We start from the raw sequence: 25,312 nt of genomic DNA on the forward strand, positions 1-25,312 counted from the left end.
TGTTCCTGCTGCTAATTGTACATGCATAGATTTTATTGTCAGTCACTGCTTTGATGTCCTTTGTGGTCATAATACCTGATGAAACTCATTGAAGAATGATCATCTAGATGAGGTATCTAATCTAAGGATGCCTGACCTCTGTTGAACCATATTCAAGCAACAGTCAGGGCCTTTAAAGAAGAGGGGTTAAATTCAGAGGGAGGAAGTGTAGGTTTAAACCTGTGTATGATTAATTTCTAAACCCACTTTACAGAAGATTTAACAGAAGTTTATAACTAGAGATTGACAAAGTTGAACAGCTAGTACAAATTGTTATAATTTATTTCCATGGCATTGGCAATTATAGAATCACTCAATGGGTCCGATTTTACCATTGCGTCACGCCCGAAACAGGCGCAACGGCGATTTAAATGCAGTTGCATGCATTTAAATCGAATTAATGGGCTGCCCGCCCAACTTTACCCGCACTTCCCCCATTACCATCACGTTCGCCCGTCCAGATTCGGTGCAAAACAGACACGTTCGGCAAAGGTCTGTTTCGGGCGCTCCAGCTTCTGAAGAGGTAAGTTCAGAGCTTCCAAGGGCTCTCGGACTCAGATCGGTGGGTGGGGCTGGGGGGGGGGAAGGGGGACGGGGGACAGAGGGTCGCAATCGGTCTGCGTAGCAGGAGGTGGGGGGAGTGCTGGGTGGATAGGGGGGATAGTTATGTTGTTGGGTGAGGTGATATCTGTGGGGGGCCATCGCTCCCGGGCAGCTTTATCTGCTTTTTGGGGCCCGGGAGCGATGTGACAGGAGTGCCTTTTTTCAAATTTTTTTTCACTGCGCATCCGCAGTTCAAAGCTCCAATCGGAGCTGCAGCATTTCGAGCGCGATAAGCCCCGCCCACAGTGCGATTCGGACTCCCGATTTTTTTTTCAGGCTGAGTGCGTATAGGGGCGCCTGGGAACAGTTTTCCAAGTCGGTTCGGAATTGCGCCCAGATTCAGCACTTAGAATAAAAATGGTAAAATCGGGCCCAATGTATCAGCACTCTCAGGATATTCTGCCCATCAAGTCTATGCCAGCATTCTTTTCCACATGAGTCACCTTGTTTAATCATAATGTCTTGCTGCCCACCAACCCCTTCAATTTATCCTTTCTCAATTTGCTGTCTAATTTCTTTTTGCAAGTGGACTCTGCTTCAACAGTGATTTCTGGCTGAGAATTTTACATCCTAGATATGTCCATGTGAAAGGTTTCTTTAGCTTCCCCGCCAGTTTTTTTGAGATTACTTTAAATTTGTATCCTTTAATTAACTTCTCATTAATTGTGGAAATAACCTATCACTGTTTACCCTCCCTTAATCTTAAAGATCCCACCTTCTCGAGAACAATTAGGGATGGTCAACAAATGCTGTCCTAGCCAGACCCACAAATGAATTGCTGTGAGATGCACTAGCAGAATTAGTGATTGAATCATTGACCCTGTCAGCATTTAAAATGGAATAGATATGTGGTTGAAGGAAAAGGAAATAAAGGGATAAGACAAAAAGGGTGGGCACAGAGATTAGGATTGCTGCTCACATGAAGGATAAATGCCAAGGTGGAGGGAATATACAGATGGCTAGTTTCCCTGTTGTATTTTCTACATAATAACCTCATCTTTCCTTAGAATCTGAGAAAATGGCCCTGACTTCTCAAGTCTCTCCTCATAATTGTTATCTTTCAATCGCTGTCTCATCGGGGTGAATCTATTTTGTGCCTTTTCACGTAATTTTATGCCCTTCCTACAATGCACCAAACTGTCCAGTCTACTCCAGTTGCAGCATATGACTTGCTTGCTTTTATGTTCTATGTATTTAGCTAGACTGTCAAATGTATTTGTCTTTGTTTGGTGGCCAGATCTACTTATGCTGTCACAGCCTGTTAACGATTTGTATATCTTCACACCAAGAACCCTCTGTTCCTCCACTCCACTTTGACTTTTGCTGTTAAATTTTACTTCTCCTACTTATACTTTCAAAATGTATTACCTCTAAGTTTTTATGTCCACATTATTCCTGCCACCTAACTGCCTGTTTCTTTCCCTCTGCAGTTTTTCCACAATCCTTATCTTAATTTGCCATGATTCCCTCAATTGTCTTTATCAGCTTTTTATGTCACTAACAAATCTTGGTATTGTTTCACTAATTTCCAAGTGCAGTCCATTTATATGTCTGCTATAAAACTACGTTAATCCAGTCCTAGGTACCTTCCTTCACCCCAACTTTGCTTTTTGCCTTTCAGTCATCTTGCTATCCATTTTCCCCATATTTCCATGTGCCATAATTTTCAGAGAATGTACCTTATCTAAAACCTTTTGCAAATCCACATAAACCACATCCACTGCATTTTGTTTATCTATCTTCAATCATTGCCTTGAAGAATTCTATAAGATTTGCCAAACATGACCATATATTTTATTAACCCATGCTGACTGACCTGGATTAACTCAAGTTTCTTCAAGTGCGCAGTAATCTAATTACATTTTTCCGATCTTGTCTCAAAGCTGATACCAAACTCGTGTGCGACGCACGCTTTGCTCAGCGTCCTTTTGAACTGCGACAATGTGGAGTTGGGTCCCACTCTCAGCCGGATGAAGGACTTTACCAAAGGATTCAGCCCTGAGGTATGGGTTCACTGTGAGAATATCCACATTGGCTAAAATTGGCTTTGATTTCTTAAGCTGTTGGTAATGATTTTGGGAGTCAGTCAAAATATAAATCAGAGTATTTATTTTGGTGCCTGCACCAACTGTCACATTTGCCTCAGCTGTTCCAAACCGTATAAAAGACTGGCCTGTGGATAACTTTTTTTATTCATTCATGAGATGTGTGCGTCGCTGGCCACACCAGCATTTATTGCACAACCCTGATTGCCCATGAGAAGATGGTGGTGAGCTGCCTTCTTGACCTGCTGCAGTCCATGTGGTGCAGGTACACCCACAGTGCTGATAGGGAGGGAATTTCAGGATTTTGACCCAGCAACAGTGAAGGAATGATGATATATTTCCAAGTCAGGATGGTATGCGTCTTGGAGGGGAATGTCCAGGTGATGGTGTTCCCATGTGTCTGCCACCATTGTCCTTCTAGGTGGTAGTGCTCGTGGGTTTGGAAGGTGTCCTTTAAGGAGCCTCAGTGAGTTTCTGCAGTGGATCTTGAAGATGGTGCACTCTGCTGCCACTGTGCATCAGTGGTGGAGAGAGGAGATGCTTGTGGATCGGGTACCAATCAAGTGGGCTGTTTTGACCTGGATGGTGTCAAGTTTCTTGACTTTTGTTAGAGTTGCACTCATCCAGGCAAGTGGGGAGTATTCCATCATATTCCTGACTTGTGCCTTGTAGATTGTGGACAGGCTTTGGGAGAGCCAAGAGGTGAGCTACTCCCCACTGAACTCCCAGCTTCTGACCTGCTCTGACTGTGCTCTTGTAGCCACAGTATTTATACAGCTAGTCCAGTTTAGTTTCTGGTCAATGGTAACCCCAAGGATGTTGATAGTGGGGTTTCAGTGATGGTAATGCCATTGAATGTCAAGGGGTGATGGTTAGACTCTCTCTTTTTGGAGATGGTCATTGCCTGGCACTTGTGTGGTTTGAATATTACTTGTCACTTGTCAGCCCAAACTTGAATATTGTCCAGGTCTTGCTGCATTTGGATGTGGACTGCTTCAGTATCTGAGGAGTCACGAATTATGTTGAACATTGTGCAGTCCTCAGCAAATATGTTTTGTTACACTCACTGAATACTGCTGTGACTGTTTGAAGATTTAGGACTTTTCATTTCATTTGGCGGAGGGAGGGGCGGGGAGAGGTTGATTTCTAATTGATTTGTGAAAAACATGCTGGTCCCCAGTGCAGATGCTCTGAGACACTCTCCAGCACAGTTTTACCTGAGTCGTTGCACTGCACACAATGTGGTGGGTGGAGTGGAGGGGAAGCTTCCCACATCTTTGAAGGCTGGGGGCTAGAAAAGTATCACAAATCTCTGACAACACAGATCCCTGATGCTGTCCCACCTCTGGACATGTGGGCTGCCATGGAAATTCTATAGCCCCTTCTACGGAGGCGGGCAGCCAATTGCTCCAGTTAAGGCCCCAATCAAAGGAACATTATTCCATGCCAAGGCAACTTTCCTAACATCTGATGCGTTCCCCAATGAGTCTGAAGCTCAGCAACTACCTGGAGACGGCTCCTTGGAGGGCCATCTAATTTTCCTCTCCCACCCCGCAATGATGGAGCTGCAAGGCTGAAATAGCCACAGCTGTGTTCATTCCTGTCAAGGGTTTTCTCCTCCACATTGTTGGCCCTGACATCTCTGGACCTTTATTTTTAAAACATGTTTAACAGCCAGCCGAGAGTGCTTCCATCACGCGCACCTATGTCCTTCAGCAGCACCCAGTTCTTCCATTGGGGTTGTCCATTCTCCAGTGCTGTGGGTCTTCATTGAACCGCCTGTGTCCCAGTTCCAGCCGCAGTCTCTAATTGGTTGCTGAAGACAGAGGCAGCCTATTAATTGGCCAGCTCCCATCAGATTGCAGAGAGCAGGTGGAATTAGTCCCAGCCCTTGGTTATTTTCTATGTTGGAAAGATTCTGTTGAACCGTGTCATGAGGGCTTCTTCCATGGTGTGGGACTTGAACTCTACCTCAAGCCTCAGAGGTAGATTGTCTAGCTCTTGTGCCACAAGACCACCTTCCAGTACTGAGTTACACTGAGTTAGTCACTGGTCTGCCTGGATTAGCTAAGGTGGTGCTAGAGGTAGACACAGTTGTCCTCAGCACCATGGATCAGGGATCCTGTTGTTCCTGATGGCTATCCAGTGCAGTGTGCTAGAAAATGCACATGTCAACTGGGGGATAGGATCAAGTACACCTGTGCTGAGCTCTATTATCAAAATGCTTGCTGACATCCCTCTCTAGGTTCAACATTCAGAATGCTCACATGCATTGGTATGTCAGGACTTTCACAAGAAAGCTAAAATCAGAGGAGGGACCAAACGATCAGATAATCAACATGGTGCTTGTGTAACCTGGCTGTGTGAATGAAGTAGGGTCAAGCATCATTGGGCTGGAAGCTACTATTACTTTTGCATTATTAATTCTCAAGTGACCAGGGCTATTCATTTTGACTCCACAGAGTAAGGGCTATGCAATTGGTAACGCTCCAGAGCTTGCTAAGGCACACAACAGCCATGCCAGGTAAGAATGCAATTTGATTTTGTGTAAATGTACCATTCAGCCTGACCAAAAGCAGGGGATTCACATTCATGTTAATTGTGCACTGAAGTACCTGGCCTTAACTGGAGTAAGCCAATGGTGCTACAAATGGCCTTGATGACCATGAACAGGGAAGGTTTGAGGACAGCATCAGGTTTGTTACTGTGATGCCCTCCATGGTGGAAATGCCTGCTATCTTCATTTACATGAGAATGGTTACTTAGCGGGCAGGGTGGGTGCTGTGTGACTGAATGACAGTTGAACTCAGCAAAAGTCAGCACCTTCAGCAGGGGTGAAAGCTATGAAAAGTTCCTGATGCATTGTATATGTTCAAGCAGCAAATCTTGTGCCATCTTAAACACTGTCAAGTAGTCTAGTGATGCTATGGTGGATAGCATTGTAAATGTTCAGTTTGACTAGAACCAGCACCTCTGCTGGAAACACAGCAGGTTGGCCAACATCTGCACGTCCTTCATAGGTCCAGTTACATCAGTTGCTCACATAAGTAGCTCCCCATGCCTCTTGCGTACCAAAGTTGATCTACCTCCTTATAAGATGACATAACCAAAGGATGGAGCAATGTGCGCATCTTGACATATGAACTAAATATATCTTTCACATGTCCCATGAATATGTCTCTTCAATCTGAACATAGTCTTCAGAAAGAAATTTGTAAGCTGAAGACCGGATGGAAAAAAGCTTTTGAATTGGCTTATTTAATAAAACAACAAGTTTACGTACAGAGCAGCAGCTATCCTCTGATAATTAATTCAATCAGAACAACCTGCATTTGTGTAATGATACAGAATAATAAACATGCTATGTTTCCACTCAATACTGGATTGTTTTGAGCAGTTTTAAATAACTTCCACCATCCTTCACTTCAGAGCCTGGGGAAAGCTTGCCAGTGCAGCTTCCTGTTCAAAATCTGGCTATCCCTCTGCTTTTTATCTGCCTATGGTCTAAACCAGAGGGGAGGACGGATACCAGACAAATCTTTACTTTGTACCCGAACCAGGGACCTCCTAATTAAATAGGTCTGACATATTCATCAATTATTGAGACATGCCAAAGAAGTTGCTTACTATTTACAATCGTTGATAAACTTCAAAGCTTAGCATATTTACATCTTGCCTTCGTGCCTTTTAGTAATATTTTCAAACATACATCTTAAAGGTAATTTCTTTACCCCTCCCAAGTCATTTATTGCTGGTGAATGTGGTCTCAAAATCATAAAAATAATATTGACACATGGACACTGTACTGGAACTGGCACAGTGGCATAGGACTGACTAGTGTAAAGAGAGGGAGATGATTAGGTAGATGTTCGAGCATACCTAGTGAAGTTGGCTGGGCCTTTACCACTACCTATAATCTGCCCTTCAGACTCTTAGTCAATTCCTACCATCCCATGAGTGGCGACTTCCTTATGGAAATCTTTCATTTAGTCTTGGTGTCATACTCGTAATTCAAATTTGCTTTTTTCATGCATAAAGAAATTGAATTATCCAATTATTTAAATTAAATGATAGAATTGATGCAGTAAAGTTTTGTATGCCTTTGAAGAAGTTGAAATTATATAGTCTGAATTAAGTGCTTTTGAATTAAGAGGAATGTATATCCAAGTGACTATGTTTGTGTGTAGAGGTTACAAAGTGCATATTCCATTTCTAATAGTCTATCTCTGAAATGCTTACATAGAATAAAAAATGCTTCTCCCCTTGATTCCCTGATTCTTCTCCTTCCATTTTGGCCTCCCGAATGTAAGATACTTTAGTATAATGTTTCCTAGTGTAAATCCAGCTTGTCATTGTGAACTGAATAGAGAGAGGCTGGAATCCTGGCCAAGTCCCAGCCATTCCATGAAACTGAGTTCACTGTCTCTTTTTTACCCCCTCTAGGCCAGAGCCACGGCATCTTCCAGAGAAACAGAATGGAATCAGCGCTGTGCGGACCATGGAGGCCTTTCATTTTGTCAGTTACGTTCCCATTAAAGGTCGCCTGTTTGAACTGGATGGTTTGAAAGCCTATCCCATTGATCATGGTACGAACCGCACTACATGATCTTACACATCAACATAAGACAGGCATTTTATTTTTCATTGAATGTTCAGTCACAAATCCTGCAGCTTCTTTAATTGGTGGCAGATCTCCCTTTTATATTCGGTGTCCAATTAGTGATTGGATTTTTGGTCCTGAAAATGTAATTGCAGCAGGCCACATTCTCTCTTTCATCTTCCAAACTTTTGACCCTTCACCTTTGAAAACTATGATCTTTCGCCTTTCAAATCCATGAGACATCTACCATCTAGGACAGGACATCAGACATATGGGAATGTTACCACCTGCAAACTTCTCTCCAAGTCATATGCCATCCTAATTTGGAGCATTAATCGCTATTCCTTCACTCTCGCTGAGTCAGAAACCAGTAACTCCCTTCCTAACAGCACTTTGGGTGCATCTATGTCACATGGACTCCAGCGGTTCAAGAAGGCAGCTCCACACCACCCTTCTCAAGTGCAATTGGGGATGGAGAACAAATGCTGGCCTGGCCAGCGATGCTGACACTCAATGAAAAATATTTCAGAAAGCTTGCATTACCATAAGACCATAAGACATAGGAGCGGAAGTAAGGCCATTCGGCCCATCGAGTCCACTCCACCATTCAATCATGGTTGATTTCAACTCCATTTACCCGCTCTCTCCCCATAGCCCTTAATTCCTCGAGAAATCAAGAATTTATCAATTTCTGTCTTGAAGACGCTCAACGTCTCGGCCTCCACAGCCCTCTGTGGCAATGAATTCCACAGACCCACCACTCTCTGGCTGAAGAAATTTCTCCTCATCTCTGTTCTAAAGTGACTCCCTTTTATTCTAAGGCTGTGCCCCCGCGTCCTAGTCTCCCCTGTTAATGGAAACAACTTCCCTACGTCCATCCTATCTAAGCCGTTCATTATCTTGTAAGTTTCTATCAGATCTCCCCTCAACCTCCTAAACTCCAATGAATATAATCCCACGATCCTCAGACGTTCATCGTATGTCAGGCCTACCATTCCTGGGATCATCCGTGTGAATCTCCGCTGGACCCGCTCCAGTGCCAGTATGTCCTTCCTGAGGTGTGGGGCCCAAAATTGCTCACAGTACTCCAAATGGGGCCTAACCAGTGCTTTATAAAGCCTCAGAAGTACATCCCTGCTTTTGTATTCCAAGCCTCTTGAGATAAATGACAACATTACATTTGCTTTCTTAATTACGGACTCAACCTGCAAGTTTACCTTTAGAGAATCCTGGACTAGGACTCCCAAGTCCCTTTGCACTTTAGCATTATGAATTTTGTCACCGTTTAGAAAATAGTCCATGCCTCTATTCTTTTTTCCAAAGTGTACGACCTCGCACTTGCCCACGTTGAATTTCATCAGCCACTTCTTGGACCACTCTCCTAAACTGTTACAATTTAGTTTCGTTTATCCACTTTCATCTTTCACAACCTGGTTCCAGATCTTTTATCCTTCAATGTCCTCTGAATGAATTGTAGATTTCTTTCTGCTTTAACACTGGTGCTGTTGCGTATGAATACAGAATATTTACCATAAGTGCTGGAGGTAAGAGGCATCCTGAAATTCCAGTCCACATTAAAAATAGGTATGGTCTATATTTAACACCTCATGCCATCCCAACTGAGTATTTGCTACATTATTTCCCCACAGTGCATCAATTGGGAAGCAGCAGTCCTATAGAACTGACCTATTAGGTAGCTCCTGAGTGTGACCCTGATGAGTGATTGGATTTCAGCCAAAGGGTTGGTGAGGATACTGTAGTGGCCTCGGTGCTCTTTCGTTAATGAAATGATAATTAGCCAAAATTCCCACTCCCGATAGCTATCCATGATCCCTGCTGGAAGTGCAAAGGTTGATGTCAGAGGGTACAATAGGGCTTGGCTCTGATTTTCCCAATCCTCTGGTTGAATAGTCCATCATCACTCTCCTTTTATGCGGGACAGTGCACGGATGAGGGACTGCAAAGCAGCCAGTGCTGATGGGCTAATAGTCCAGCAAGAGGAAAGGAAATGAAAACATTGAGGAACAAATCTGACAAGCAGTTGGTGAGAGTGATGACCATGGAAACCTCCTGAAAGGGGTCTATATACAGACCAACAGGATAGGAACAGGAACAGTCCATTTAGCTCCCTTGTCAACAGCAATCAGGGATGAGCAACAAATACTGGCCTTGCCAATAATGCTCACATCCCAACAAGAAAACAAAGCCCTCTAGTTTGTTCCGTTCTGTTAGATCATTGCTGATCTGTACCTCAAGCCCACTTCTCACCTTTCAGGAATATATGGATCTGCGTATCTTTTGCTAATCTCGCTGGTAACCTTGAAAATTTCAATTCTCCCAGCATTCTCAGCTTTTCGGCAGAGAGTTCCAGATTTCCACTAGCTTCCTGCGGTTTCACTCCTCATTGGCTAGCTCTGTTTTAACAGTCAGCCCTTTAGTTCTGAATTCTCCCACCAGAGGAAATAGCTTTCCTTCATTGAACAATCAAATTCCTTTATCATTTTAAACACCTCAATTAGACCACCCCTCAACCTTCTAAATTCAAGGGAATTTTAAAAAGTTTATGCGAACTGTCCTCATAATTTAATCGTCTTAAATTTCGATGGCATTCTGATGAATTTGCACAATACACCTTGAAGTCCAGTATATTGCTAAGATATGGCATCCTGAACTGACATTGTACTGTAGATAGGATCTGATCAAGGCTTTGGTCAACTCCTTGTCCTTTATATTCCAATCTTGAAATAAAAGCTAGAATTCCATTAGCCTTGACCCTGCTTAGTAATCTGTGATCCTGGATAGGTTCTGGTCTCCCACCATTTAGAAATATTCTTTAATGAAAGAAAAATACTTTGGATGCTGGAATTCTGAAATATAAACAGAAAAAGTTGCAAAAACTTTGCAGATCTGGCAACTTCTGTGGCGTGGAAACCAGAGTTAACGTTTCAAGTCCAATTTGACTCTTCGGAACTCTAGAATTTAACATGGATTACCTCACACTTCCCTACATTAAACTCCCTCTATCACTCAATTTATCACTATCCCTTTGTAATTTCCTGTTCACAGCTGCACAACTAACTATGCTACAGAACTTGGTGCAATCTGCCTACTTTCAATGCCATGGAGAACACGCCAATCAATGAGAACACACGTTTCCAAGGAATATCCTTAATCTAGATCATAGTACATCTTCCTCCTCCTTCAGGTACCCTAAGAGGATGCTGGCAACCTTAGACTTCCATTGAATTGGTCCATCATTATGCTTGGCATTGCCTTCTGTAGTGAGGTTGACCAGGAAACTCTGCTGCTCTGTATTGGAAGGATTTACAAGGTGATAATCAATGTGTTTGGCCATGTTACGAATACTGCTACTCCCACTGCCGTCAAGTCCTGAAGCGGGACTTGAAACCAGAGGTCTGACCCAGAGGGAGGGACACTACCCCACTACATCAAAAGACCCCAATTTTCCTAGTACTCTTAAGCAAATGCACAGAGCCCTGGAATTGTGTAAACTCTTGTTGAAAGACAATTGGAAGGGAGGATGTACCTCTTTCAACATCGCTAAACCCATTTTCAGGCCTGTCTTTTAAAAGTGGGGGCTAGGTGGAACTGAAAGTTGTGCATGCACAATATTCATACAAACTTTAATACAATAAGTTTGTAATCTAATTCTAATGTGGCCCATTTGTTTAATAAAATACTGTGGCTATTTTAGGTAGGATAGCACAGGGGTGACATGGATAATTACATTTTTCGCATACATTGGGTCGGGCTGTCACAAAACCTGCATCAGTCCATAAAGCTTAATTAGTGCATTAGATAACCAGTATCTGAGATCCAAATATTCAGTCTGTCACCTCCAGGTTGTCATGAATTTTTAGCAGTGTTTGAATCCCTCTATTATGTTTTAGCAAATATTCTGTAAATTTTTGTGACAGGAATTCTGCTAACTACCTCTCCATTGCACTAGTTTTAACACTTATTTGGCAAATAATTTTGTTTAAGTGTATCTTTTTGCTTTATTTCATCAAGACTTTCTGCATTCCTCTTAGAATCATAGAATCATACAGTGCAGAAGGCGGCCATTCGGCCCATCGAGTCTGTACCGACCACGAACCTGCCTAGGCTGTCTCCCCATAACCCTATGCATTTACCCTAGCTAGCCCCCCTGACACTAAGGGGCAATTTAGCACAGCCAGTCCATCTAACCCGCACATCTTTGGACTGTGGGAGGAAACCGGAGCAAACCCACGCAGACACGGGGAAAATGTGCAAACTCCACACAGACAGTCACCCAAGCCAGGAATCGAACCCGGTCCCTGGCACTGTGAGGCAGCAGTGCTAACGACTGAGCCACTGTGCAGCTCTTGTTCTTGCTAAACTCTTGAGTGCACTTTCTTAAACTATTATGCCTCTTCTTTCACCCTTACTGTGTTGATAACAAGATTCATTGCAGCAACATCTACTTCAACTCATTCTTTCCCATGATCTCAAAACTCTGGAACTCCATAGCTCCTGCAGTCACCCCTTCCTCCTACAATCTGCAAGTGTTAGCATCACCTAATCATTACATCTCGAGAGTTATCCCACCCTGTATTATGAACAAGGTCTTTTATCAAAACACTGTTTGATCCTGTAGAGCTTCAGCCTCCTGTGATGTAGATTTTCTGGTAGTCTGCTGATATTGTACTGAAGGATGAAGCTATTTTCTATTTCCAGGGCCTTGGGGTGAGGATGAAGAATGGACAGACAAAGCACGGAGAGTTATAATGGAGCGAATAGGACTAGCTACAGCTGGGTAATGATCTATTCTATTATAGACATTATTATTCAGGAGATATAAATACCCCTGTCTCATTTATCTTTTTTAATGTTGACGTCTTGTTCATGAGATGGGTTACTTTATTCATACACGTTGCAGCTCGCCAGCTGAGTATATTAAAGCAATATTTATACAGCAGTTACCTTCCCAAAGGACATTGATGCACTAGTTGTGAAAATAGACATCTTCATGGTGACTTTTACTGATAGCAATTTTTTTAAAACAGATTTAAAATTCTGGATTTGAACTCATGATTGTCAATTCTAGTCTCTGGGTTACAAGTCCAGTAGCAATGAACTACTGTACTTTTTTTTCACTTCACTTCAAAATAAAAAAGGAGGTAGAGGGAATACAGGGAACTATAAACCAGTGAGCCTAACGTCGGCACTGGAGAAGTTGCTAGAGTCCATTATCAAGGATTTCATAACTCAGCATTTGGAAGGCGATGGTATTATCAGACAAAGTCAGCATTGATTTACAAAAGGGAAATCATGCTTGATGAATCTATTGGAATGCTTTGAGGATGTAACTAGTAGAGTTGACTGAAGAGAACCAGTGGATGTGGTTTATTTAGACTTTCGGAAGACTTTCGACAAGGTCTCACATAACAGACTACTTTGCAAAGTTAAAGCACATGGGATTGCAGGTAACATCTTGAGATGGCTAGAAAGCTGGTTAGCAGATAGGAAGCAAAGAGTTGGCATAAATTTTTCTGATTGGCAGTCAATGACTAGTGGGATTCCGCAGGAATCTGTTCTAGGACCCCAGTGTTCACATTATATATTATTGATTTGGAAGAGGGAACTGAATGTATTATCTCCAAATTTGCAGATGATACAAAATTGGGTGGGAGGGTGAGCTGTGAGGAGGATGCAGAGATGCTTCAGCATGATTTGGACAGGCTGAGTGTGTGGGCATATGCATGGCAGATGCAGTATAATGTGGATCAATGTGAGGTTATCCACTTTGATAGCAATAATAGGAAGACAGATTATTACTTGAATGGATGTAAATTGAGAGAGGTGGATACTCAGTGAGACCCTAGTGTCCTTGTGCATCAGTCACTGAAAGTAAACGCGCAGGAACAGCAGGCAGTAAAGGAGGCAAATGGTATGTTGGCCTTCATAGCGAGAGGATTTGAGTATAGGGATAGGGATATTTTGCTGCAATTGTATAGGACATTGGTGAGGCCACACCTGGAGTATTGTGTGCAGTTTTGGTGTCCTTATCTGAGGGAGGATGTCCTTGCTATAGAGGGAGTATAGCGAAGGTTTACCAGGCTGATTCCTGGGATGGCAGGTCTGTCAAATAAGGAGAGACTAAGTTGGTTAGCATTATATTCACTGGAGTTTAAAAGAGTGAGAGGGGATCTCATAGAAAGTTATAAAATTCTAACAGGGTTGGACAGGCTAGATTCAGAAAGAATGTTCCTAATCATGGGGGGAGTCCAGACCTAGGGGTCATAGTTTGAGGATGAGGGGTAAACCTTTTAGAATTGAAGTGAGGAGAAATTTCTTCGCCCAGAGGGTGGTGAATGTGCGGAATTCACTACCGCAGAATGTAGTTGAGGCCAAAACGTCTGATTCAAGAAGAAATTAGATATAGCTCTAGGAGCTAAAAGGATCAAGGAATATGGGGGGTAGGGGGGATCAGGATATGGAATTCGATGATCGGCCATGATGAAAATGAATGGTGGAGCAGGCTCGAAGGGCCGAATGGCCTACTGCTGCTTCTATTTCTATGTTCCTATGGTTAAAAGCAAAAGACCAAATCCCAGCTTTTTTTGTGCCACCTTTCCCTTTCCTAGCTCAATGTGATGAAGCTAATTATGGTGCCCTTACCACTATTCCATCGGAGATCTACTAACTCAACACAGACCAGGGATGCAACCTCTAACCTTCCTGATTTTGATTGTCTCAGTAAGACAACAACCTTCAAAGCCTTGGATTTTTTTTTACAATTTATTGGCGGATGGCACGGTAGCACAGTGGTTAGCACTGGTGCTTCACAGCCCCAGGGACCTGGGTTCGATTCCTGACTTGGGTCACTGTCTGTGTGGAGTTTGCACATTCTCCTCGTGTCTGTGTGGGTTTCCTCCCACAGTCCAAAGATGTGCGGGTTAGGTTGATTGGCCATGCTAAAATTGCCCCTTCGTGTCCTGAGATGTGTAGGTTAGAGGGATTAGTGGGTAAATATGTAGGGATATGGGGATAGGGCCTGGGTGGGATTGTGGTCGGTGCATGACTCAATGGGCCAAATGGCCTCTTTCTGCACTGTAGGGTATCTATGATCTATGGTACTGTTCCCCTTCGCTAATGTTTGATGGACAGTAATCACAGCTCTGTATCAACTGAGAGCTTGAGTTCAAACCTTAACTGGAGTGCATTGCTTCATTATTTATTGTTGCCAATGTACTTTTTGTTTTGTCCCAGAGAACCTTACCACGACATCCGTTTCAACCTGATGGCAGTGGTGCCGGATCGGAGGATGAAGTATGAGACAAAATTGAGCCTTCTGAAAATGAACCGGCAGACGGTGCTGGAGGCCCTACAACAGGTATTGTCTGAGAGAATCGGTTCATGAACGCACAGGGACGCCAACCTAATAGGACCAACCAGTCATTTCAGTTTTTCAGCGTCTACTTTGTGCCTTCTTCAGATTCTGGGCCCAATAACGAGTACAGACATGTTTGGGAAATTCCTGTGCTGCTTTCATTTGGTGGGACTTACCACTTTACCATTCAAGCTGTACAGTGACTGGAGGCACATTGTCCACGCTGCCACTTGGGCCCCTGATGGAAGGACTGCTGCATTTCAGCTGAGGCATTAAACTGGGGAATCATAACTGCATGGATAGATGTGAAAAAGCAAGTTTCATTTTTCAAAAAAGAACACTGGCTTCTTCCAGTGTTCTGACTAACATTCCCCTTCAAGCAATACCATTCATTCAGTATCAGTTTGTGGGATCTTGCTGTGCACAAGTGGGCTTTTACAGTTTATACATAATACCAACTGCACTTCAAAACTACTTGATTACAAAGACCTTTGGGATATCCAGTTAAGAGATGATGAGGCACTGTGTAAATGCAAGTTTATTGTTATTAAATTATTGCTTATTTAGAAACATGATGGGTATGCTTTCATGGAGAATTGAGAAATTTAAATTTGTCTTTTTGATTCGGACTGTTTTACACAGCTTTGTACCAGGTAGATTAGAGCCTCACCCGGTAATAGATTTAATGGATTCTATTTTTGTAATTCCTGTGCTGCTTTAACCTTCCCAATTCCACGGGCAATTTTATTTCCTCGTCCAAGTCATAGGGCTCCCAACAACTGTACTTGATCACTAGCCCTGGACTACACTGAGCACTGCAGAAGAAGCTTGCATGTGCCACAGTTAGCATGAGCTGGTGTAATGAGTGGCCTATCCTCCTTTGAAGGAGACCTCTGAATGACCATTTCGTCATGTATCCCAGATTTATTTTCATTTCAGTCCATAAATTGTGCTTCTGCCTGGGTTGACTTTCTGTCTCCTGCATGAGCTGTATTTCTTTTTGAACACTAAAGGATGTATTCTATCACAGTAAATCTTTGAACCAGACCTACTACTTCCTTCTTTTAGCTGATCCGTGTAACTCAGCCAGAGTTGATCCAGACGCAGAAGCCCCAGGAAGCTCAAGCCATGGAGGTGGCAAAGCAAGCTCTGAACAAACCTGCACCTGAACCAGAGAGCAACAAGACATACCCTGTACAGGATAATCTGCAGAGTGGTAAGTTTAAATCACTGTGCAGGACACACCACTGAATAGAACAATCATTTAGTCACCAACTCTTCCCAACACATATCTTTAGGAACATTTCAGAATTTTTGGGTTGTTATTGGTTGTAATATTTGCACCGTGACGCATGTAATGCAGATGGTGCTGTTTGCACTCGTGTATATGGGTGTTACTGCCAATTTCTCCTGATCATGCTGCTTGTTCTGTTCTGATCTAAAATATTTGCATCTTGTACTGACTCATATCACTATCACCTCAGCCAAAGGCTTAAGGACTTGAGCGCAGAATCTGAATTGACACTCCAATACAGTGCTGAGGGAGTATGACTATCATGGAGTTTCTGTCTTTTGATTGAGAATGCTAAACTGCATACCCCATTGTTCTGGTTGCAATTCAAAGAGCAGCAATGCTCCCTCGACCAATATCACCAAAACCAATTTAACTGGCCATTCATTTTATTTGCCCCATTTACCATCTCTAATCTTAGACTTAAGTTCACCATTCAGCCATTTGACACCTTCGTTGTCCTTGGAAGGCCTGGATCCAAGCATTGAATCTCTCCTTTTAAATATCTCCCAAGTTTCATTCCTTTGAGTTTTGCAGAAATTCACATCTTTTTCTGGGACAGCTAAGCAGTTTCAAACAACTCTGAGGCCAACAGTTCTCTATGAAAAATATAGAATGTCTTCTGTCCCGCAGTTAATCATTGGACTCCTTTATTCGCAGGCCTTCTACATTGAGCTAGTGCCCGTGGTCCTTGTACACAGGCTTTCCCAGGGCAATACCTACTGTACATTCGTAGGGAGTCAGGCTTTCATGGTCTGTCTCATGTACTATAATTATTGAAATAATGGACACACTGAAAAATTTCCCATTTTGGCACAGAGTGTGTTGCTTAACATGAATATGTTTCTTTGTTCCAGGATCCATTGAAGCCTCCATGCCTCAAACTCAACCAGTTTGTACGTCCAGCCCATCAAGCAAACCAAAACCTTCAATCAAAACTGTAGTGTCCAGTACGAATGGACCCACATCTACTCCTAGTCCTGTCATCCAACGCCTTCCAGCTTTCCTTGATAACCATAACTACGCCAAGTCGCCAATGCAGGTAGTCACTTCCCTTCCTCTCCTGGCACTGAGCAGATTGAACGAATGTTATTGAGCAAACTCCAGAGTTTATAAGTGGATTATTCCATTTACAGACTTGCAAAAATGTTTTACAAAGTCAATTTTGTGGTGTTAACCTGAGAGATGTGTGTGCATGGGGATGGAACATGTTTCACCCAGTGTCAGAATTGAGTTCTCTGAGGAGTGTTACGGCATGAGTTGAATGAAGAGCAATGGCTTCTACAATGCTGACTGTGCCATAACACTAAACTAAGCAGGAAATGATCCCATTACTGCAATATTTAAACACTATCCACCCATTATCTTTTGTAACTGAAACTACGGGCTTTATACTCAGTCAAATGTAGGTTAATACAGTACAAACATGTGTCACTGTTATGTCACCAGTGAGTTCTGGACTCAGGCCAGGTCAGATCCTGAAAGAACAGCTTCTTCACTAGTTACCAGACCGAATCCAATGGATGACATGATAGTTGGATAGTTACAGATCACTTATTGAGACTGGGTTGAGGTTTAGCTCTCTTCGGCCAAGTTACTTGCTAAAATCAAATGCAAATTCCACCTTATTTCTGCAAGTTTACACTTGTTGAAGTAAATGGGTTATTTCCCCAAGGTGTCATACATGTTTCCAGAGTGTACTCTGGATGTAGAAATGACCCAACAATTCTGACACAGCTCTTATGATTCAAACTGTGTCTCAGTGTGTTGCATTCTTATGGTCACAGATTCAAAACCCACTCCAGAGACTTGAGTATATAATCTAGGGTCGCACTACAGTGCAGCGCATAGGGAGTGTTGCATTGTCAAGCATAATATCTTCCAGCTGAGATGTCCAAGATCCCTGCAGTCCTCTTGGGTAGATGTAAAAAACCCATGGCACTATTTAGAAGAAGAGTAGGGGAGATCCTGGTGTCCTGGCTGATATCCCTCAAACAACAACTCTTAAAGCAGATGATCTCCTTATTTATTTCTTTGCTGTTTGTGGGACTTTGTTATGTCTAACTAGATTGTCACCTTTCTTGCATTACAAAATAGCGACAACACTTGAGAAGTAATTCATTGGCTACAAAGCAGCTCTGAAAGAGATTGTGAAAGATGCTAAATAAATTCACATTCTCTCTGTTCCTTTTTCGTTTTGAATCTCTCTTTCATTGAATCAGAGAATGGTACAACTCAGTGGGAGGCCATTTGGCCCATGATGCTTGTGCTAGCTATCTGAAAGAGCTACCCAATGAGTCCTCCTTCCCTGCTATGCATCCTCATCTCCCAGCACCCTGGCAATGTTTTTCCTTTCAAGTATTTATCCAATTTCCTTTTGGAAGTTTGTATCAAATCTGTTCCCATCACACTGTCATTCCAGATCACCACAACTCATTGTGCAAAAGGCGTTTCCTCATGTTGCCAGTTGTCCTTCTGCCTTTTAAATCTTGAGTCCCCTGGTTACTAACCTTTTTGCTATTGGAAACCCTTTCTCCTTATTTGCTCTATCAGAACCATTTATGATTTTGAACACTTCTATCAAACCTCCTCTTAATCTTTGCTGCTGTAAGGGACCAACCCCAGCTTCTTCAATTTCTCCATGTAACCAAAGTCCCTCATCCTTGGAACCATTCTGGTAAGTCTCTTCTGCATCTTCCCCAAGGTCCGAATATCCTTCCCAAAGTTTGATGGCCAGAATTAACACAGTACTCCAGCTGAGGTTGAACCAACTTTTTATAAAGCTTTGGCATAGATCCTTATTTTTTAAATTTCTGTCTCTATAAAGCCATGGATCCCATATGCTCTATAACAGCCATCTCAACTTGTTCTGCCTGCCACCTTCATTATCTAAATGCATACATTCCCAGGTTTCTTGGTTCCTGCACTCACTTTACAATTATATCACTGAGTTCATATTTAGTTCTCTCAAGTCAGAAGTTGGGAATTCTGCAAAGAGTAACTCCGTTCCTGATTTCCCAAACAAAGCTTGTCCATGATTTACACGGCACAAGTCAGGAGTCTGATAGAATATTCCTCCACCTGCATGGGCAACACTCAATAAGCTCAACACCATCCAGAACAAAGCAGCCAGCTTGATTGGCACCCTATCCAACACTTTCAACATTCCTTCTCTCTACTACGGATGCACAGTGGTAACAGTGTGTACCATCTACAACATTCACTGCAACTCACAAAGACTTCTTTGACAGCAATGTCAAAACCCATGATCATCTGGGAACACCACCACCTGTAAGTTTCCCTCCAAACCACTCACCATTCCTTCACTGGGTCAAAGCCCTGGAACTCCCTCCCCACTGTGGGTGTACCTACACCATGGACTGAAGCAGTTCAAGAAGGCAGCTCACCACCACCTCCTCAAGGACAATTACAGATGAACAACAAATGCTGGCACAGCCAATGACAACCGCACCCCTTGAAAGAATATTTATAAAATAGTCTCTCTTCATTCTTCTTTGAAGTAACTTTTTTGTTTCATTTATTCTTTCACGGGATGTGGGTGTTGCTGGTGAAGTTGAAGATGGGGTGCCACTCAAGTGGGTTGCTTTATCTTGGCGTTGAGCTTCTTGAATGTTGTTGGAGCTGCACTCATCCAACTAAGTGGAGACTATTCCATCACACTCCTGACTTGTACCTTATAGATGGTGGACAGGCTTCAGGAAGTCAGGAGGTGAGTTATCTGCTGTAGGATTCCCAACCTCTGATCTGCTCTTGTAGCCACAGTATTTATATGGTTAGTCCAGTTCAATTTCTGGTCAGTGGTAACCCCCAAGATGTTGATAGTAGAGGATTCAGTGATGGTAATGCCAGTGAATGTCACGGGGAGTGATTGGATTCTCTCTTGTTGGATATGGTCATTGCCTGGTGCTTGTGCGCAGTGAATGTTACTTGGCACTTATCAGTCCAAGCTGTAATGTTGTCCAGGTCTTGCTGCATATGGGCACAGATGCTTTAGTATCTGAACAGTCGCAAATGGTTCTAAATATTGTGCAATCATCAGCAAACATTCCCACTTCTGACCTCACAATATTCATCCTTCAATCAACATTACTAAGGTAGATTAACTGATCGTTATCACATTGCTGTTTGTGGGAGCTTGATGTGTGGAAATTGACTGTCATGTTTCCGACATTATAACAGTGACTACACTTCACAAGTATTCATTGGCTGTGAGGTTGTGAAGTCCTGAGGTTGTGAAAAGGCGCGATAGGAATACAAGTCTTTCTTAAATCCAGTATGAGCAAACAGAGGAGTTTCAGCTTAATATGCAGATCAGTTGTTACCACTTGTCACTTCCCACAGGAAGAGGAAGACCTTGCGTCTGGTGTTGGTCGTAGCCGACTGCCCAACCCCCAGCACCACCGTTACTCGGACAATGATGATGAGTACGATGAGGAAGAGGAGGAAGATTGTCAAAACACCAACACAGCGATCAGGTCAGTCCAGCTCAGGGATTCAGTTTCTGAAAGTATCCATGAACTGTTGATAGCATACTGCACAAGGAGTCACCACCTTCAGAAGAGGGAAGCCAGGCAGAAAGCAGGACGACAAGTCAATGGCTCTGCTGTCAATTTGTGATCATCAGGACAATCATATAATCATTATCTAAAATAACCCCAAACTTTTCCCCCCTTGACTGGATTGATAAATGAACCAGCTTAGGGATTGAATTGAACTGTACAGAGCAAGGAGATCTCAGGTTTAATTCTAGCTATGTGTGCAGTTAGCTGGGGAAATGGGTGCTGTAGTTGGCAAAGGATCAGAAAATTCAGATAGAATTCTCACTCTTAGTTGCTATTCAGTGACCCCTGCTGAAAAACCCACACATGAATAGCAAAAGGATGGACTTGGCTATCAGGTCTCTCATAGTCAAATTGCCTACTGACCCTTCCTTACTAACTAAGAGTATAGGGGTTGTAGGAATATAGTTAAGAGAGAAATCAGGAGGGCAAAAAGGGGACACGAGATTGTTTTGGCAGATAAGGCAAAGGAGAATCCAAAGAGCTTCTACAAATAAATAAAGGGCAAAAGAGTAACAAGGGAGAGAGTAGGGCCTCTTAAGGATCAACAAGGTCATCTATGTGCGGATTCACAAGAGATGGGTGAGATCCTAAATGAATATTTCTCATCAGTATTTACTGTTGAGAAAAGCATGGATGTCAGGGAACTTGGGATGTTAGGGAAATAATAGTGATGTCTTGAGGAGTGTACATATTACAGAGAAGGAGATGCCGGAAGTCTTTAAGCACATCAAGATAGGTAAATCCCCGGGACCTGATGAAGTGTGTCCCAGGACATTGTGAGAGGCTAGGCAGGAAATTGTGGGTCCCCTAGCAGAGATATTTGAATCATCAATAGTCTCGGGTGAGGTGCCTGAAAATTGGAGAATGGCAAATGTTGTGCCTTTGTTTAAAAAGGGTTGCAAGGAAAAGCCTGGGAACTACAGGCCAGTGAGCCTCACATCTGTGGTGGGTAAGTTGTTGGAAGGTATTTTGAGAGACAGGATCTACAGGCATTTAGAGATGCAAGGACTGATTAGGGACAGTCAGCATGGCTTTGTGAGTGGAAAATCATGTCTCACAAATTTGATTGAGTTTTCTGAAGGGGTAATCAAGAAGGTAGACGAGGGCAGTGCAGTTGATGTTGTTTAAATGGACTTTAGCAAGGCCTTTAACAAGATACCGCATGGTAGGTTGTTGCATAAGGGATCCAGGGTGAGGTAGCTAAATGGATACAAAATTGGCTTCTTGACAGAAGCCAGAGGGTGGTTGTAGAGGGTTGTTTTTCAAACTGGAGGCCTGTGACCAGCGGTGTGCCTCAGGGATCAGTGCTGGGTCCACTGTTATTTGTCATTTATATTACTTATCTGGATGAGAATATAGGAGGCATGGTTAGTAAGTTTGCAGATGGCACCAAGATTGGTGGCATAGTGGACAGTGAAGAAAGTTATTTCCGATTGCAATGGGATTTTGACCTTTAAATTACATTTTCGCGGGCGTTATTTATTTAATATATTTATTAAAGTTTCAAACTGGAAACCGGAAGTAGGCAGCGGGGTGTTCTGGGAAGGGTTTTTTGGAGTGTTTTTTTAGCGCGCGGGAGGTTTAAAAGCAGGCCGCACTATTCAGTGGGCAGCAGAGTGAGCAGGGAGCAGAGTGAGAGCTGAAGAGCTTTGGCTCAACGGGCTTCGGCGTAAACTGGCAGAGGCAGGGTAGGTTCTGTTCTTTGTTCTTCCAGTAATTTAAAGAAAGGGGTAATTATGAGTGGGAGGCCAGTTTGTTGGTGTCGGATGTGGGAGTTCATGGAGTCGCCTAGCCTCCCGGAAGTCCATATCTGCACCAGGTGCGTCGAACTGCAGCTCCTGAGAGACCGCGTTAGGGAACTGGAGCTGCGGCTCGATGACCTTAGTCTAGTCAGGGAAAATGAGAAGTTAATAGAGAGAAGTTACAGGCAGGTCGTCACACCAGGGCCACGAGAGGAAGACACATGGGTCACGGTTAGGAAGGGTAAAGGTCACGTACCAGAGAGTACCCCGGTGGTTGTCCCCCCTTAACAGTAAGGGATGGGTGTCAGATGGGAGAGAGGAGGGGAGAGAGCAGTCAGTGATGGGATCCCCTGTGGTTGTCCCCCTCCAAAATAAGTATACCGTTTTGGATACTGTGGGGGGGTGGGGGAAATGACCCTCCAGGGGTAAGCCACGGTGACCAGGTCACTGGCACGGAATCGGGCTCTGTGGCTCAGAAGGGAAAGAGGGGGACTAGGAGAGCAATAGTAGTGGGGGATGCAATAGTTAGAGGCACAGACAGGTGGTTCTGTGGGCGCGAACGAGACTCCAGGATGCTAGTCTGCCTCCCTGGTGCCGGGGTCCTGGATGTCTCTGTGCGGGTAGGAAGCATCCTAAAAGGGGCGGGTAACCAGACAGACGTCATTGTTCACCTTGGTGCAAATGACGTAGGCAGAAAGAGCAGGGAGGTCCTGCGAGAGCAATTCAGGGAGTTGGGTAGTCGGCTAAAAAGCAGGACCTCTAGGGTAGCGATCTCTGGACTACCCCCATTGCCACGTGCTAGTGAGGCTAGGAACAGGGAGATTGTACAGCTGAACGCATGGCTAAAGGACTGGTGCAGGAGGGAGGGTTTCAAATTCGTGGATCACTGGGAAGTCTTCAAGAGAGGATGGCACCTGTACAAGAAGGACGGGTTACACCTAAACTGGAGGGGCACGAATATCCTAGCTGGGAGTTTTGCTAGTGTGGTTCGGGTGGGTTTAAACTAATGTCACAGGGGGGTGGGGATCAGAACAATAGGTCAATAAACATAGAGGCTGGGGACGAGGTTGGGGCCAAGACAAGGCTATCTAAGAGGAAGAGCATTCTGGGGGAGGATGCCCTCTGGGCCTGGAGGTCTGGAGTGCACCTGCTTCAATGCAAGGAGCATCACGGGCAAGACAGATGAGCTTAGAGCCTTAATGCTTGTGCGGAACTTGGATGTGGTTGCAGTGGCGGAGACTTGGTTAAAAGGACAGGACTGGCAGCTGAATATTCCGGGGTATAAGTGTTTTAGGCGAGACAGAGAAGGGGCTAAGAGAGGTGGGGGAGTAGCAATACTGGTTAGGGAGCATATTACGGCAGTACAGAGGGTGGACCATATGGAAGGGTCAGGTAACGAGTCACTGTGGGTGGAGCTCAGAAACAGGAAGGGCGCAGTCACTATGCTGGGGGTATACTACAGGCCTCCCAACAGCCCACGGGAAGTTGAGGAACGGATATGTAAGGAGATTCTGGACAGGTGCAGAAAAAATAGAGTTGTTGTAGTGGGAGAATTTAATTTCCCTTGTATAGACTGGAAATCGCTTAGGGCTGGGGGCTTGGACGGGGAAGAATTTATAAAATGCGTACAGGAAGGTTCTTTGGAACAATATGTTGACAGTCCAACTAGAGAGGGGGCTATACTGGACCTAGTACTGGGGAATGAGCCCGGTCAGGTCATCAAAGTTTCAGTAGGGGAACATGTGGCAAATAGTGACCACAATTCTGTAAACTTTAGGATAGTAATGGAAAAAGATGAGTGTTGTCCTATGGGTAAGGTGCTGAACTGGGAGAAGGCTAACCACAGCCGGATTAGGTAGGATTTGGTGGCTGTTGATTGGGAGAGGCTGTTCGAGGGTAAATCCACATCTGGCATGTGGGAGTCTTTTAAGGAGCAGTTGATAGGACTGCAGGACAGGCATGTGCCTGTAAAGAGGAAGGATAGGAAAGGTAGGATTCGAGAGCCGTGGATAACCAGTGAAATTGTGGGTCTAATCAAAAAGAAAAAAGAGGCATACATGAGGTCCAGGCAGCTAAAAACAGATGGAGCACTGGAGGAATACAGAGAAAGTAGAAAAGAACTCAAACAGGGAGTTAGAAGGGCGAAAAGGGGTCACGAAATGTCCTTGGCAGACAGGATTAAGGAGAATCCTAAGGCATTTTATACATACGTTAGGAACAAGAGGGTTGTTAGGGAAAGAATCGGACCTCTCGGGGACAAAGGAGGGGAATTATGCTTAGAACCAAAGGAAGTAGGAGAGATCCTAAACGAATACTTTGTATCAGTATTCACAAAGGAGAGGGACATGTTGACTGGTAGTGTTTCAGAGAGATGTGTTGACCCGTTAGAAAAAATCTCAATTACAAGGGAGGAAGTGTTAGGTTTTTTAGGAAACATTAAGGCAGACAAATCCCCAGGGCCAGATGGCATCTATCCTTGACTCCTCAGGGAGACAAGAGATGAAATTGCTGGGCCTCTAACAGAAATCTTTGTCTCTTCACTGGACACAGGTGAGGTCCCAGAGGATTGGAGGATAGCACATGTGGTCCCGTTATTTAAGAAGGGTAGCAAGGATAACCCGGGTAATTATAGGCCGGTGAGCTTGACGTCCGTGGTAGGGAAATTGTTGGAGAAGATTCTTAGAGATAGGATGTATGTGCATTTAGAACTGAATAATCTCATTAGCGATAGACAGCATGGTTTTATACGAGGGAGGTCATGCCTCACAAATTTGGTTGAGTTTTTTGAGGAGGTGACAAAAACGATTGACGAGGGATGGGCCGTGGATGTCGTCTATATGGATTTTAGTAAAGCGTTTGACAAGGTCCCTCATGGCAGGCTGGTGCAAAAGGTTAAATCTCACTGGATAAAAAGGTGAGCTGGCTAGATGGGTGGAGAACTGGCTTAGCCATAGAAGACGAAGGGTAACAGTGGAGGGGTCTTTTTCCGGTTGGAGGTCTGCGACTAGTGGTGTTCCGCAGGGCTCTGTACTGG

General features: G+C 43.8%; 1 protein-coding gene across 1 annotated transcript in view; it reads left to right on the plus strand.

The window, feature by feature from the left end:
* bap1 (BRCA1 associated deubiquitinase 1) overlaps positions 1-25,312 on the plus strand; it is a 65,152-nt gene that overhangs the window by 29,523 nt on the left and 10,317 nt on the right. Inside the window, exons 5-12 of the mRNA XM_078209383.1 lie at positions 2,526-2,645; positions 5,150-5,211; positions 7,131-7,273; positions 12,007-12,085; positions 14,542-14,665; positions 15,731-15,878; positions 16,811-16,995; positions 20,316-20,449. Of these exons, the coding sequence (XP_078065509.1) occupies positions 2,526-2,645; positions 5,150-5,211; positions 7,131-7,273; positions 12,007-12,085; positions 14,542-14,665; positions 15,731-15,878; positions 16,811-16,995; positions 20,316-20,449 (995 nt within the window). The remainder of the gene's footprint in view (positions 1-2,525; positions 2,646-5,149; positions 5,212-7,130; positions 7,274-12,006; positions 12,086-14,541; positions 14,666-15,730; positions 15,879-16,810; positions 16,996-20,315; positions 20,450-25,312) is intronic.

Source organism: Mustelus asterias, chromosome 3 (genome assembly GCF_964213995.1).
Source record: "Mustelus asterias chromosome 3, sMusAst1.hap1.1, whole genome shotgun sequence".
Lineage (NCBI taxonomy): Eukaryota > Metazoa > Chordata > Chondrichthyes > Carcharhiniformes > Triakidae > Mustelus > Mustelus asterias.